This window comes from Podarcis cretensis (assembly GCF_951804945.1).
Source record: "Podarcis cretensis genome assembly, chromosome: 17".
Classification (NCBI taxonomy): Eukaryota; Metazoa; Chordata; class Lepidosauria; order Squamata; family Lacertidae; genus Podarcis; species Podarcis cretensis.
Genome location: NC_137187.1, coordinates 40911262 through 40924304, shown reverse-complemented (window position 1 = coordinate 40924304; position 13043 = coordinate 40911262). Strand labels below are relative to the sequence as shown.

Below are 13043 nucleotides of genomic sequence, written 5' to 3'. Positions count from 1 at the left end.
ATTCATTAATTATATTACTAAATCTCTTAGTCCTCCCAGGCCACCAGCATCCCAAGCAGCAATGTGGTTACTTCCAATAATGAGAATTAACAACAGTAGATCTCTTTCCATTTATTGACAATTTGTTTTATACAGCCAACAGTTCTTTTCATATTTATGATTTTACATGTACATTTGTACATGTACCTCTATAAAAAATCAATGATTATATAGTATTTTGACTGCGTCAGGTGCCGAAATAATTCAGCTGGCCTTGGGTATTATGCACTTTAGCCATGGGTGTGTAATGGTGGGGAGCCCTTTGTTGACCTGCCTCAGGCAATGAGATGTCTTTGGCTGGTTCTGCTAGGAATTTTTTATTTAATAAATGTATACACCACTGTTCAATATAAAATATTCTCTAGGTTACTAACAAGAATAAGACAGTTAAGGTAAAATGCATTACTACTGTAACATTATGAATAAAATGGGAAGCATTGAATAAAATCTCTCTCAGATTTTAGTAAGATTAACAGAAATGATCTTTACCTGGTGTGCAAAGGACAACAAAGCCTCCATAACATCAGGAATCGCAGAGTTAATAAGAGGATCCAGATACTACCATGTTGAATTGTCAGAAAGAATAACTAGTGTCCAATTTCTGGGGAACAACAGTGAAAGACAGCTATTGCGTTTATAGTGTGGGTTTTCCAGAAGCCTTTAGCTGACTACTGTGGGAAAGCGGAAGCTGGAGAGGCCTATGTTCTGACCCAGAAGGGCTTGCTCCGTCTAGATAAGCCAGAGATACTGCACTTCAGTTGACTGGCCCAGATTTAGTTCATTACCAGAACCAAACACGAGTTCAGCACTTAAACTGTGCCATTGGGAATTGTGGGGGGAGGCAGGTGCCATCAGTCAGGGAGCAGTATTTGGTGTAAAGAGCTGCTGTTTGCTAATGGCCTATTGCAAAGTAAGAAAATATGCTGGGCTGCAAAGAACCAGGAGACCAGAACAGGTGTCTTCTGTACAATAAAATTGAAGGACCTCCACTCTGATTATACAGATGTATATTCTCTCACCCTAAAATTCTCCTATACTTGCAGCTTTTTCTTGAAAACAGATCAAGCAAAAAATCTCACTACTGTAAAATGCTTGTTTTAAGATTTCTTCTTTAGTCTCAGTTGGAGTGGATGAAGCCTCTTTCAGAGTGAAATGACAGGTGCCAAAACATGCTATTTGAAAGCCACAGGGACTGACTTGGAAGTTCAAGTTCTACATCATATAAAACTGATAAAAGCACCCTACACATGCTCAAAGGCACTCTTGTCCACATTGTTTCACTTATTCTGTAACTGACTCCTGGTGCTCAAAATAACTTCCAAAGTGCTGAACTTTTATACCACAAGATGTAGTAGTGATGGCTGCCAACATGGGTGGCTTTAAAGCAGGATTATACCATGGAGGATAAAGCTATTGGTGGCTATGCACTACCACCAGTATGAGGCAGAACACTTGTGAATGTCACATGCTGGTGAGTTGCCCTGATGTCCTGCTTGTGGGTTTCTCACTGACTGCCCACTGTGGGAAACAGGTTTCTAAGCTACTGTATATAGGCAGCTTTTGGTCTGACCCAGCAGGGATCTTCTTATGTTCTTACGGATGTGCATGGAAATCTCTCAGGCAATAGATTGCCATGGCTTTTTGATATCAATGAGGTTCCCCACACCTGTTGATAGAATGGCTTTGTCCTCCCAATTTTGGTGACAATAAGAGGTACAATTTAAAACAGCATCGTGGTACTTTCAGGCACAGATGACTGGGCTGATAGAACATCATTGACTTCAGGAGACATGTTCCTTTATGTCTATGCTAGACTCTCAAACCTTGACTGGGCAGTCTTCCCCAGTGAACTCTAGCCCTGTGAGGGAGGCTGGGAATCTTTAGCAACAAAAAAAAGTCTCATGAGAGACTCATGTTGGTTAAACTGGCATAAATTCAATGCAAATCTATTATCATTCTTGAAGATAATACTTTCTCCAACTTGCTAATTGGGTCACTGATGCAAGGAAACAGGGCAGTGAGGGAGGCAGCAGCTACAAATCTGGAGCATTTCTCCTCTACCTGAAGAATGTATGCCTTTAAGTTGACACTGAAGCTTGCATAAGGTCACAGTACGGATGGCAGTTCAGCAAACACCCATACCAACCCAAAAAATTGCCAGGGACACATGCTGTGGTCAGGATGTTTTTATTAGTGCTTTCAATTCAGGCACAGCTCAGTTGATGTACATACAGTACACACACACACACACACACACACACTCATACCCCTGAAAAAACATGGTCCATGCTTTCCTTTGCTCCATAGCTAGTGACAAAGGGCAACAGGTACTCAACAGAAAAAACGACACCCAACCATCCTCCATGTTCTTGGTCTCTACAGAGATCCGCTCCCACAGCAGAAGTTTGTGGTTGAGGAAATACTTGAAAGAAATAAGGCTCTGGGATGGAAAGTTGAGGGAAGAATGCTGGGGTTTTATCAATTAATGTGTGTCACTATGCAACACTGTTTCGAGGCAATACCATTGCCACTTTTCTTGAGTCTTCTGCTAGCTCAGGCTCAAGGACCCATGAACAAGAGTTCAGTTCTAAGTCTTAATTCAAACAGTGCAACCATTTTCTCACTGCATGGCTTGAATCTGATCACAGCAAATCAGCCCTGCAAGTACCTATTGCTAGCTGGCACACATTGAGTGCAACTCTTCACAATACATTGTACATATGCAAGGGGCAATTTACAATAATGACAGACTGATGTGCAGGACTCATTGCTCCACCATGGGAAGAAGTCAGCACAGACCAGCCACAGACCAGCCACAAGGTGACCAGGAAAGTACCCTCTTACCCTATTAGATCAGACTGTTGGCAGAAAGGTATAACCTAACAACAATTTTAAAACAACCCAGAAGCCAAATGAACACTATCTAACGTGGTAATATTAGTGCCAGTCTTGCTTTGCAATAAAATTTGAGAACCAAGAAAATAATTACAATTTTATTTATACCTCATCTTAATGTAGTCTTTATATAATCATTCAGATGGGTGTTTAAAGTAATCCCTTACATGTCAGCAATTCTTACAACAACCTTGCAGGGTCAAATTATTATCCCCATATACCAGATGGAGGACTGAGGTTGAGAGGTTATGACTTGCCTAAGGCCATCTAGCAAATTTACAGCTAAAATGAGATTTGGACTAGTCTTCCCAGCATACGCAATTGCTCTAGCTCTTAATACTTAGACCATGATTAAATTCACTAGTTACTTGCAAGCCCCATGGAAATAAATGGGTCACGTTAGTTGTGGTTCAATTTCAATAAGGGCAACTAGTTTTAAATAGATTGGGGCCATAGTTTTAAAATCCTGCTTTTTCTGCATGCTCAAAGAACTTCATGTATATAATCTCAGTAATGTGTTTGTGTAATGGGTTGCAGGTGGCGCTGTGGGTAAAAGCCTCAGCGCCTAGGGCTTGCCGATCGAAAGGTCGGCGGTTCGAATCCCTGCGGCGGGGTGCGCTCCCGCTGCTCAGTCCCAGCGCCTGCCAACCTAGCAGTTCGAAAGCACCCTCGGGTGCAAGTAGATAAATAGGGACCGCTTACTAGCGGGAAGGTAAACGGCGTTTCCGTGTGCGGCTCTGGCTCTGGCTCTGGCCAGAGCAGCGATGTCACGCTGGCCACGTGACCCGGAAGTGTCTCCGGACAGCGCTGGCCCCTGGCCTCTTAAGTGAGATGGGCGCACAACCCCAGAGTCTGGCAAGACTGGCCCGTACGGGCAGGGGTACCTTTACCTTTAATGTGTTTGTGTGTCTGTGTTTTGTTTTATTGTGTATTTTGTGTTTTTATCTTATATTTTTATATTGTGAACCACCCTGAGATCTATGGATGAAGGGTGGTATATGAATTTAATAACTAATTATAGTAGCTGAGGTGAGATTTGGACTTCCCAATTTACACTATCATCCACCAGACTAGCAGCTCTCACAATGCTTAGTGTGAGCCCCATCTCAAAATAAGCACAACATCCAGGCCCTGACACACTTCCCTGCAATCCTACTGACAGGGGAAAACAAATATTATCAGTTCTTCCTAGCTCATCCGATATGGATTGATTATCTTCTTACATTTATACTCCACCTTTCTTCCACCATGGAAGCCAAAAGGGCATAGATGTAATTTCCAGGTGGTCACTCATCCAGCCACTGACCAGACCTAAGATCCGCTTAGCTTCAAGAAGGTGGTAGTTTCATGTGCCTTCAGAAACATGTTGCATGTGTGTACCTTTGTCCATCTCTATGTCACCACATTATTCTCCCTAGTTGGATGAGAAAACATTCTTCTAGCAAAGGGAGCCAAAGTAACAGTAATACTGTTGTCATCCTGGAAAAAAGTGACAAGTGTGGTGCCATAGGGTTCTGTCCTGAGCTGGTTGTTGTTCAACATCCTTATAAATGACTTGGATAAGGAACTGAAATCTGCAAATTCAAATTTGCAGATAACACCAAACTGGGAGGGGTAGCTAGTGCCGCAGAAGGCAAAATCAGAATTCAAAATGACCTTAACAGACTGGAGAACTGGGCGCAAGCTAACAAAATGAATTTCATTAGGGACAAATGTCAGGTTCTGCACTTAGGCAGGAAGAACCAGATGCACAAATATAGGATGGACTTACTAGCAGTGCATGCAGAAAGGATCTAGAGGTCTTACTGCACCACAAGCTTAACATGAGGCAACAGTGTGATGCAGCAGCAAAAAAAACTAATGCTATTCTAGGCTGTATCAACAAAAGTATAGTGTCCAAATCAAGGGAAGTAATAGTACCACTCTATTCTGCCTTGGTCAGACCACACCTGGAATGCTGTGTCCAATTCTGGGCACCATAATTTAAGAACGATGTTGACAAACTGGAACGTGCGGTCTGGAAACAAAGCCTTATGAGGAATGGTTGAGGGAGTTGGGTATGTTTAGGCTGGGCAAGAGGAGACTGAGTCCCAATATCTTAAGGGCTGTCACATGGAAGAGGGAGCATGCTTGTTTTCTCCTGCTTTTGTGGGTAGGACTCGAGGCAATGGCTTCAAGTTACAAGAAAGGAGATTGTGACTAATATTTGGGAAAAACTTTATGACAGTAAGAGCTGTTCGGCAGTGGAACAGACTCCCACAAGAGGTGGTGGACTCTTCTGCCTTGGAGGGTTTTAAGCAAAGGTTGGATGGCCATCTGTCATGGATGCTTCAGCTGAGATTCCTGCATTGCAGGGGGCTGGACTAGATGACCCTTGGGGTCGTTTCCAAATCTTAAGAATCTATGATTGTTGGATTTCCGCTTGAGAAGCCCAAATTACCGTATTTTTCGCCCCATAGGACGCACTTTTTCCCCTCCAAAAATGAAGGGGAAATGTGTGTGCGTCCTATGGGGCGAATGCAGGCTTTCGCTGAAGCCTGGAGAGCGAGAGGCATCGGTGCACACTGACCCCTCTCGCTCTCCAGGCTTCAGGAAGCTATCTGCAAGCCTTGCAAGCCCGGCGGGAGTTCCCGCGGGCTCACAAGGCTTGCGGGCAGCAGCCTGCAGCCCCAGCGAGTGTCCGCAAGCCTTGTGCGCCCGATGGGAGGTCCCGCCGGGCGTGCGAGGCTTGGGGCAGCAGCCTGCCACCCCAAGCACGCGGAGCCCTCCAGAGGGCTCCCCGTGCTTCGGGCGAGTGTCCGCAAGCCTTGCGCGCCTGGCGGGAGGTCCTGCCGGGCGCGCGAGGCTTGGGGCAGCAGCCTGTCGCCCGAAGCACGGGGAGCCCTCTGGAGGGTGCCCCATGCTTCGGACAGGTGTGCGCAAGGGTTGGGGTGGCAGCCGCGGCTGGGGGGGGGAATAATTTTTTTTTATTCATTCCCCCCCCCCCCAAAAAAAAACGAGGTGCGTCCTATGGGCCGGTGCGCCCTATAGGACGAAAAATACGGTAACCCCTACTCACTGGATGGCCTTGGGCAAGTACTGGCCTCTACCTTCAGAGGGTTGTTGTGAGGATGAAATGATCCCTTGAACACACACAGAAGGAACTGCCTCCCTCAATAATTTGAGACTTGCTTTTCAGTGCTTGTTGTTTCTAACCTGTACATTTCAGGATCCAGAAGAGGTCAATGCCAGTTACAGCTTGTTCACACATTACAGACAAGGCACAAAAGGGTGCCTATTAATAACAAGTTAACCTGTTTTAATATGCACACTTTCCAGGACATTCTTGATATGCATGGTAAAGGTTATCTGAAACTTTATACAGTTCCTGCTGGGTTGATTATTATTAATGCCAATCAGAGGGCAGAAACCACTGACTCTTGGAAAGTGACTACTTAGTTGGTGAGGGGTTATAGACAGCACATGGGAACTGGCAGAAGTGAAGTGAGGCAGCAGTTCCATGTATGAATGCTGATTCCACACTTTTTTGCTGTTGTTAACACACTCAGACCCAGGTTCTTACTGAGGTAGTAAACCAGCACCTAAGCTGCACCTACATCAGGCTGCAAGTGATAACATTTATAGCCAAGCATTTCTTCAAACAAAATTTTAAAAAAATCTCTGCACAAGGAAACTGGCATGTAAGGAAAAATGTTATTATGTGCTAGTTTTCTATGTGCAGTTTTAGACAGAGCGCCATTCAATCATGTAAGTCCTACATGTAACTGAAGTCTAAAATGGAACAACCCAGATGCAGTTCTGAGTAAGAACCTGGCCTAAAAATGGTTTTTAAAAAATGAGGCAGCCTAGCATGCTTTGCACTGTAACATGAGAACTAGCCTTAGTTTTCACCTAGATAGTTGCAAGACGTTTTGGTGTCTAATGCAGAAAAATTCAAAGGTACTTCCTCCCTCACTATAAATTAGCATGGGAGACATTCCACAGGGAAGTTCTCCTGAAGTGATACCCTTCTGTGGAGTTCTACCTGTTGGATTACACACTATAAGCTCAAATCTGTCTGCCTCCCACTGTACAACCCTCAACGCTGCCCAAAAATCTGCCACCTGAAGCAGCCACCTCACCTTGCTTCACTGCAGGAATGCCTCTGGCTTTACCTAATGCTTCTGCAGATGTGTGGAATGGAAGTGACACATGCATTACAGCCAGGTGGGTGGCTGGCTCAAAAGACTTCAAATACTGTTGTGAGGTGGAACTGGTGTCTTCAGACATATTGTAGGTCTCCATTAGGGGAAGCAGACAGATTGGCTAAGGAGGAGAGAAACCAGTGTTGAAAGGACTAGCGGTGGAGCATAGGCCCGTGCTGCTCCTGAGGGGGGCGTGGCACGGAGGGTGCCCTCCAAGGCGCAGGATAGCCGCTTGGGTGCCCAGAGCAGCGCGTGTGCCCTGCAGCTGGGGACGGAGCAAACCGCTTGTGGGGGCAGAGTGAGCTGCCCATGGCGGACATTTGGCACGCTGCCCGGCCGCAACTCCCAAGCCTCCCCCAAGCTGTCAAAATGAAGGGGGGAATGCTGCTGGCAAAGCAGCGCAGCTCACCCCAACAGCTTGGGGTAGGCTTGGGACTCGTGGGCAGACGGGTGGCACGCCAAGTGTCACCCCCCTCAGTGAGGGCACCTGGGGCAGACCGTCCCCCACTGCCTCCCCTTCCTACGCCCCTGGGAAGGACAAAGACCATAACCATGGGACAACTCAACAAAGATATATATGCGCGCGCGCACACACACACACACACACACACACACACACAGCGCTGTAGCTGTTAGTTACATTCTGAACTTAGCTTCTGTTTGGTGAATACAGATTTTTCCACTGATGACTGTAAAATCAGGACTGGACTCCAATCTCCATTCACGAAGCACAAGCAACATTCCACCTTCCACCTTCCAAAAATACCTACATTCCCTACATGAGAATATTTGCCATTGGATGAGAAAGCATGGCCAAGTTTGGATCAGCAGAGGGAAGTGGCCTCAGAACCCACACAAAGACCTCCCTCTTCCTCCACAAGGCCTCACAAACTATATCACAGCAGCTGTTGAGAGTACAACATTCAAGAGGAAGTAATGAAGCATGTTTAGCAGCACGAAAGTGGCTTGTCTTTTCATGGCAGGTTCAATGCCAGTTTAGCCTATTGCACATGAAGACAGTGTTTTCAATCTACTGTTTTGCTGCAGACACATACACTGATATAGAATAATAAATTATTTTCATCTTCAACCCCCAGCACTCTGGACTTGCACTGCTAGTGGTTAATAAATAAACTCTCTATCTTAGGGTTAGTTCTATGGTAGAAAAGGTTAGTATTTCCCACCAGGTACAAAAATAAATAGGGGGCCATTTGTTTAGGGCAGCTTTCCTGTAGTCCTCTATACTGGACCCTGCTGGTGGCAGAAAAGCACGGGTAGATCCATGAGCAGAAAGGAGTCCTTAAAGCAGAGATTAAATCAGCAGTCTGAAGGATCTCATTAAGAAACGGGTGTGGCTCAGGCTTGTGGCATGAAGGAAATGTGTCTGCACCACCTTTTAGACTAGCCATCTGGAATGGCAGCGGCTGAATTCTGCAGGGGTTTGGTAGACAGAACACCGAAAAGGTTACCATCTACTTTGGAATGGAAAGCATCTTGATGTTTGCCTTTTTGAAAAAAGGAATGCCAGTTTATGGGAACTGAGGGCTCAATCCAGGTTCACCTGCAGAAACTTCAGTGAAATGAAAAAGAAGAATACAAAAGCTTTTTTAAATTTCACTGGCATTTGCACAGGAGAATGTCCTGCTGGACTATGCTAAGGTATTTTGAAAAATACTATTTACAATTTTCCTCCCTCCCAAGAATACAAATATTCTAGGGTTTTTTTGAGGGCAAGTTTGGACATTTTCTTGTTATTTTTAAACTGAAGTAATAAAATTACTATACTGGGTGCCGTAATCTGTCAAAAGTCCAAGCATATATACTTTCTGGAAGAGCCATAAAAACTTCCTCTATGGTTCAGGATTAAGCAAGAGTGGAGTAACTTCAACTCAAATATTTTCTTCATATATTGTATGTTTGTTTTATTCTTAGCCCTTGAAAAAAGCATTCTAGAAACTGAGGCAACTAGCTTATTTCTGCTCCATTCACCATTTTCTTTTCTCACATATGGGTGGCCAAGGGCAAGGCTTAAAGGGACAATATTATTATTATTATTATTATTATTATTATTAATCTTTTCTACTAAAAGGACTCTGAATGGTACTTAACCAATGATTCCTCCAAGATTTAGCCTGCCCAGAAATCTAGTTGCCATACTCTGAAGTATTATGCTCAGAGTAAGCATACACTGAATTCATTTTAAAAATGATTTAAATAAGAAAAGGCCATTTAAAAAAAAATCTGACATGGGTAAATTTAAATTAGACTTTAAAAATGTGAATGCTTCTTCCTTTTTCCAAAGAGTCTAGTTTTATCTCTTTTCAATAAGGCCCCCCCCCAAAACAAGGAACAAGTTGAAACCTGTTCATAGTGCATCTCTTAAGTATAAAAGTGCAATTGTATACTTTCTCCTGTTAAATAACGGGACTTACTCCTGCCAGGTATGTATGCTTAGTATTTCAATCTTTGAAAGCCAAACACCATAAAGGAGAAGGCTTAAAAATTCAGATTAAAGTCTGCCAACCCCAACAAGGAAATTTATTTCCAGGGAAGAAAAATGCAATGCTTTCCTCCTGCAAATAGATGCCTCCTGCAAATTCATATCTGACAAAAATTAGAAACATTACCACACAGTAATGGATCTAGCATTTGACAGGCCTTTGGGCAAAGCAGCCTTAGTTGGTCCCTTTATCTTTCAAGTGGCAGGGGTGGGCAACCCAAGAATTTTCTTACATTACTTTTGCCCTTCTTGGGAGTTTCATGCCAAGGGAAAACAATATGTTGTGGAGATGGGAGGCTCTTTGCTACTCATGGGGTGTCCAACCATGCCCATCTTTTAGAGCTAGCCCTCGGAATTTTCTCATGGGTGGTTGTAAATAATGCATTTAAAAATCATCCTCAAATGATTTCACAAAACAAAAAGAAAAGTGCACTAAACTTTGGAAAATTATAAGCAGCCGCAACTAAGACATGCCATGATTTCTCAGGAGGACTTGACTTGCCCTCTCTTTCTCTCAATCAAACCATTGTTGTTCAGAAGAAAACAGGAATGAAGCCAAGCTACAGACAGTCCTCTTATGGGCCTTCCAACACCTCATAGAGAGAGATGCCAAACTATGAGAACCAGTCCAGGAGGAGGTAAAGCATAATGGCTACGAGGGGCATGCAGCTGCTGAAGACCACAGGCAGGAAGACAAAGAGGCTGAGAAACCGCAGGGACCGTGTCAAGATCTTTTCAAGTTCACTATGAGAACCAGGATTGGCTTCAGGAGGCTTGTGGACATTAAGCCCCTCACCCAACCAAAGGCTGCCTTGCCCTATCAAGAAGCCCTGACCCTTTTTCTGTCCATGGGCACCAAGAGGGCTGGACAGCAGATCTGTGGGCCGCTGTGGAAGGGGCACTAGTGTCCGGGCTGGGACTACCAAAGGCATCACCATGGCCTCCTGAGTGGCAGGTCGTGAGGTGTTGGGTGACACCACTCTCAAGCTGACAGGAGAGTCAGAGTCCTTAGATAAGCCACGTTGGACATTTCCCTCTTCCAGGTGGTTTAGAAAGCAGCCTTCTAGTAGGACAGGTGGGCTATCACGACCTGGTCCTACCAACTCAGATGGTGCCATTGTTGCATACCCTGGCGTGCATCCTTCCTCCTCACTGTCCCTGGAGTCATCACCACGCTGCTTGGCATAGTGCAGCATGATCTCCTCTGCCAGGGAGCTGTTCAGGGCTCTCTCGGGGCCTGTCCAGTTGACTATCAGGTCACGGTCAGTCAAGACACTCTGCCGCAAGGCAATGAGAGATGGTGCAGGGCCGCTAGGATTGCCTGAACCTTCCTCAGCCCACTCCTCTCTTCCTCCAAGCTCCTCTGCTCGGAGCCGGCTCAAGTGGGACAGATAAAGCTGCTCCAGCTCCCGGTCTATGGCATCTTCCTCCAAGCGGTAGGGCAACTCTTGGTACCTTCTCAATTGCTCCTCCATGCATTCCTCCATGAAAGAGCCCTCTGTAGTGAGGTCACACTTGCTGAACTCAGGCACATCCCACTGCCCTAAGGGAAGGGTTTCGGTTCCCAGTACCAAGCCCCAGGGCACTTTCAGCTCCTCATGAGATGAGGGATGGACCTTGAAAGCAAGTGCCTGTGGGGAATCGGTGAAATCCACAAGGTTGTCTTTAGAAGGTTCCTTCTTTTCTGGGGAGTTGGTGGTGATTGTGAGTTCTGGAATCTAGGCAAAGTGAGGAAGAAGAAAAGATACATAGAGAAAATGGCAGAATGTGATTTTATATTCAAAGCAATAAACACAACCATTTGTGGAGCTGCTGGGAAACCTTGCTAACATCAAGGGTCATCATTATGATTGCAAGGGACGTCTCTTTTTTGCTCATACTACATGTTAAGAAATGCCCCAGTGTATTACACTTTGTAGCGTAGAACACTTTATGCAAGCAGTTGCAGACCAGAAAATGAAAAATAGCCATCTTGTCTACCCTCCATTTTCAACTCCAGACCAATTGTTCCAACAGATACTGTATTAATCAAATCTCAAACAGTTCCAGGGCTAGGGACTCCCTGGACGAGTACATTTGCTTGGCAAAATGTTTCATGAACATAGGCATAAGATTGGGAAAAATCTTCATGGCATTTTAGTCTAATGATACAGTTTACACCTAAAAGAAAGTAAGGGCAAAATGTCTGCCAGGAGCCCTGTGGGTCAGGTGCTACTTCTGCCACCACAGCTGCTCGCTCACTCACTCACTCACTCACTCACTCAGAGGGACACCTGCACCAGAGCAGAATCCTCCTGGTCCTGGGCTCAGGTGAGTTGCAGAGTCACCTCATGCCACTCCCCACATTCTCTCACATGCGCAGCTCATCACTGAGGCAAGCTACCAGGCCACCCCCATACACCTTCCGTGGCCTCCTTGCTGCTCCCTCTGTTCTGGGTTCCTTGCTGCTTCTCCAACTGGGGAGCCTGGACTTTGCCAGCACTTGGGACTTGGCCACATTTTCCTTCCAGTTTGTATCTAATGCAAATGGGCAAGTTGTTTTTTAAGGAGGCTATTTTTCTAATTAATTAATTTGTTACTAAATTATCAATTTCATAAAATTTATACACTGCTTGATTGTAAAAAAGCCCCCTTTGAGTTATTATTGCATTTATTTATTAATTTACATCCTAACCTTCTTCCAGAAGGAACCTAGAGTGGCAGTAACTATGTTGTTGTTGTGGCTGTTGTTGTTTTTAAAATCTGTATACTGCCATTCATCCAAAGATCACAGCGTGGTTCACAACATAAAAATACAAAATTGGAAAGCAAAATACAACAAAAGCATAAACAAACCAATAAACCCTCTCTCACAATCCAATTTAAAAGACCACAGAATGTTTAATCAGCCAAAAGCCTGGTTATAGAAAAATGTTTTTGCCTGGCCCCTAAAGATATGTAGTGAAAGCACTAGATGAGCCTTCCTGGAGAAAGCATTCTGCAAACAAGGAGCCACCACAGAAAAGGCCCGTTCTTGTGTTGCCACCCTCCAGACCTCACATGGAGGGGGCACACAAAAAAGGGCCTCAGTTGATGGGGAGAGGCAGTCCTTGAGGTACAGTGGTACCTCGGGTTACATACGCTTCAGGTTACAGACTCCACTAACCCAGAAATAGTACCTCGGGTTAAGAACTTTGCTTCAGGATGAGAACAGAAATCGGGCAGCGGCGGCACAGCAGCCCTTCAGAAAACAATATCAGGGCAGTTCAGAAGATAAAAATACAAGTTAAAAACACAAATAAATAGTTAAAATGAAAACAACAAACCAATAGCTTCCCCCCCCCTCAAAAAAAAAAAACACCAACACATTTAAAAGGCTGCAGAATATTTATCAGTCAAAGGCTTGGTTGAAGAGGAACATTTTTGCCTGGTACCTAAAGATATAC

General features: G+C 44.8%; 1 protein-coding gene across 3 annotated transcripts in view; it reads right to left on the bottom strand.

Annotated features, from left to right (window-relative positions):
* PPP1R3F (protein phosphatase 1 regulatory subunit 3F) overlaps nt 1–13043 on the bottom strand; it is a 74243-nt gene that overhangs the window by 25345 nt on the left and 35855 nt on the right. For 2 of the 3 annotated variants that reach the window (XM_079958694.1, XM_079958695.1), the window contains exon 4: nt 6206–11336. The exons of the other annotated variant lie outside the window; for it this stretch is intronic. In XM_079958694.1, coding sequence (XP_079814820.1) covers nt 10233–11336 — 1104 coding nt within the window. In that variant the 3' untranslated portion in view covers nt 6206–10232. Of the gene's footprint in view, nt 1–6205; nt 11337–13043 lie in introns of those variants that run through there. 3 annotated transcript variants of the gene reach the window in all.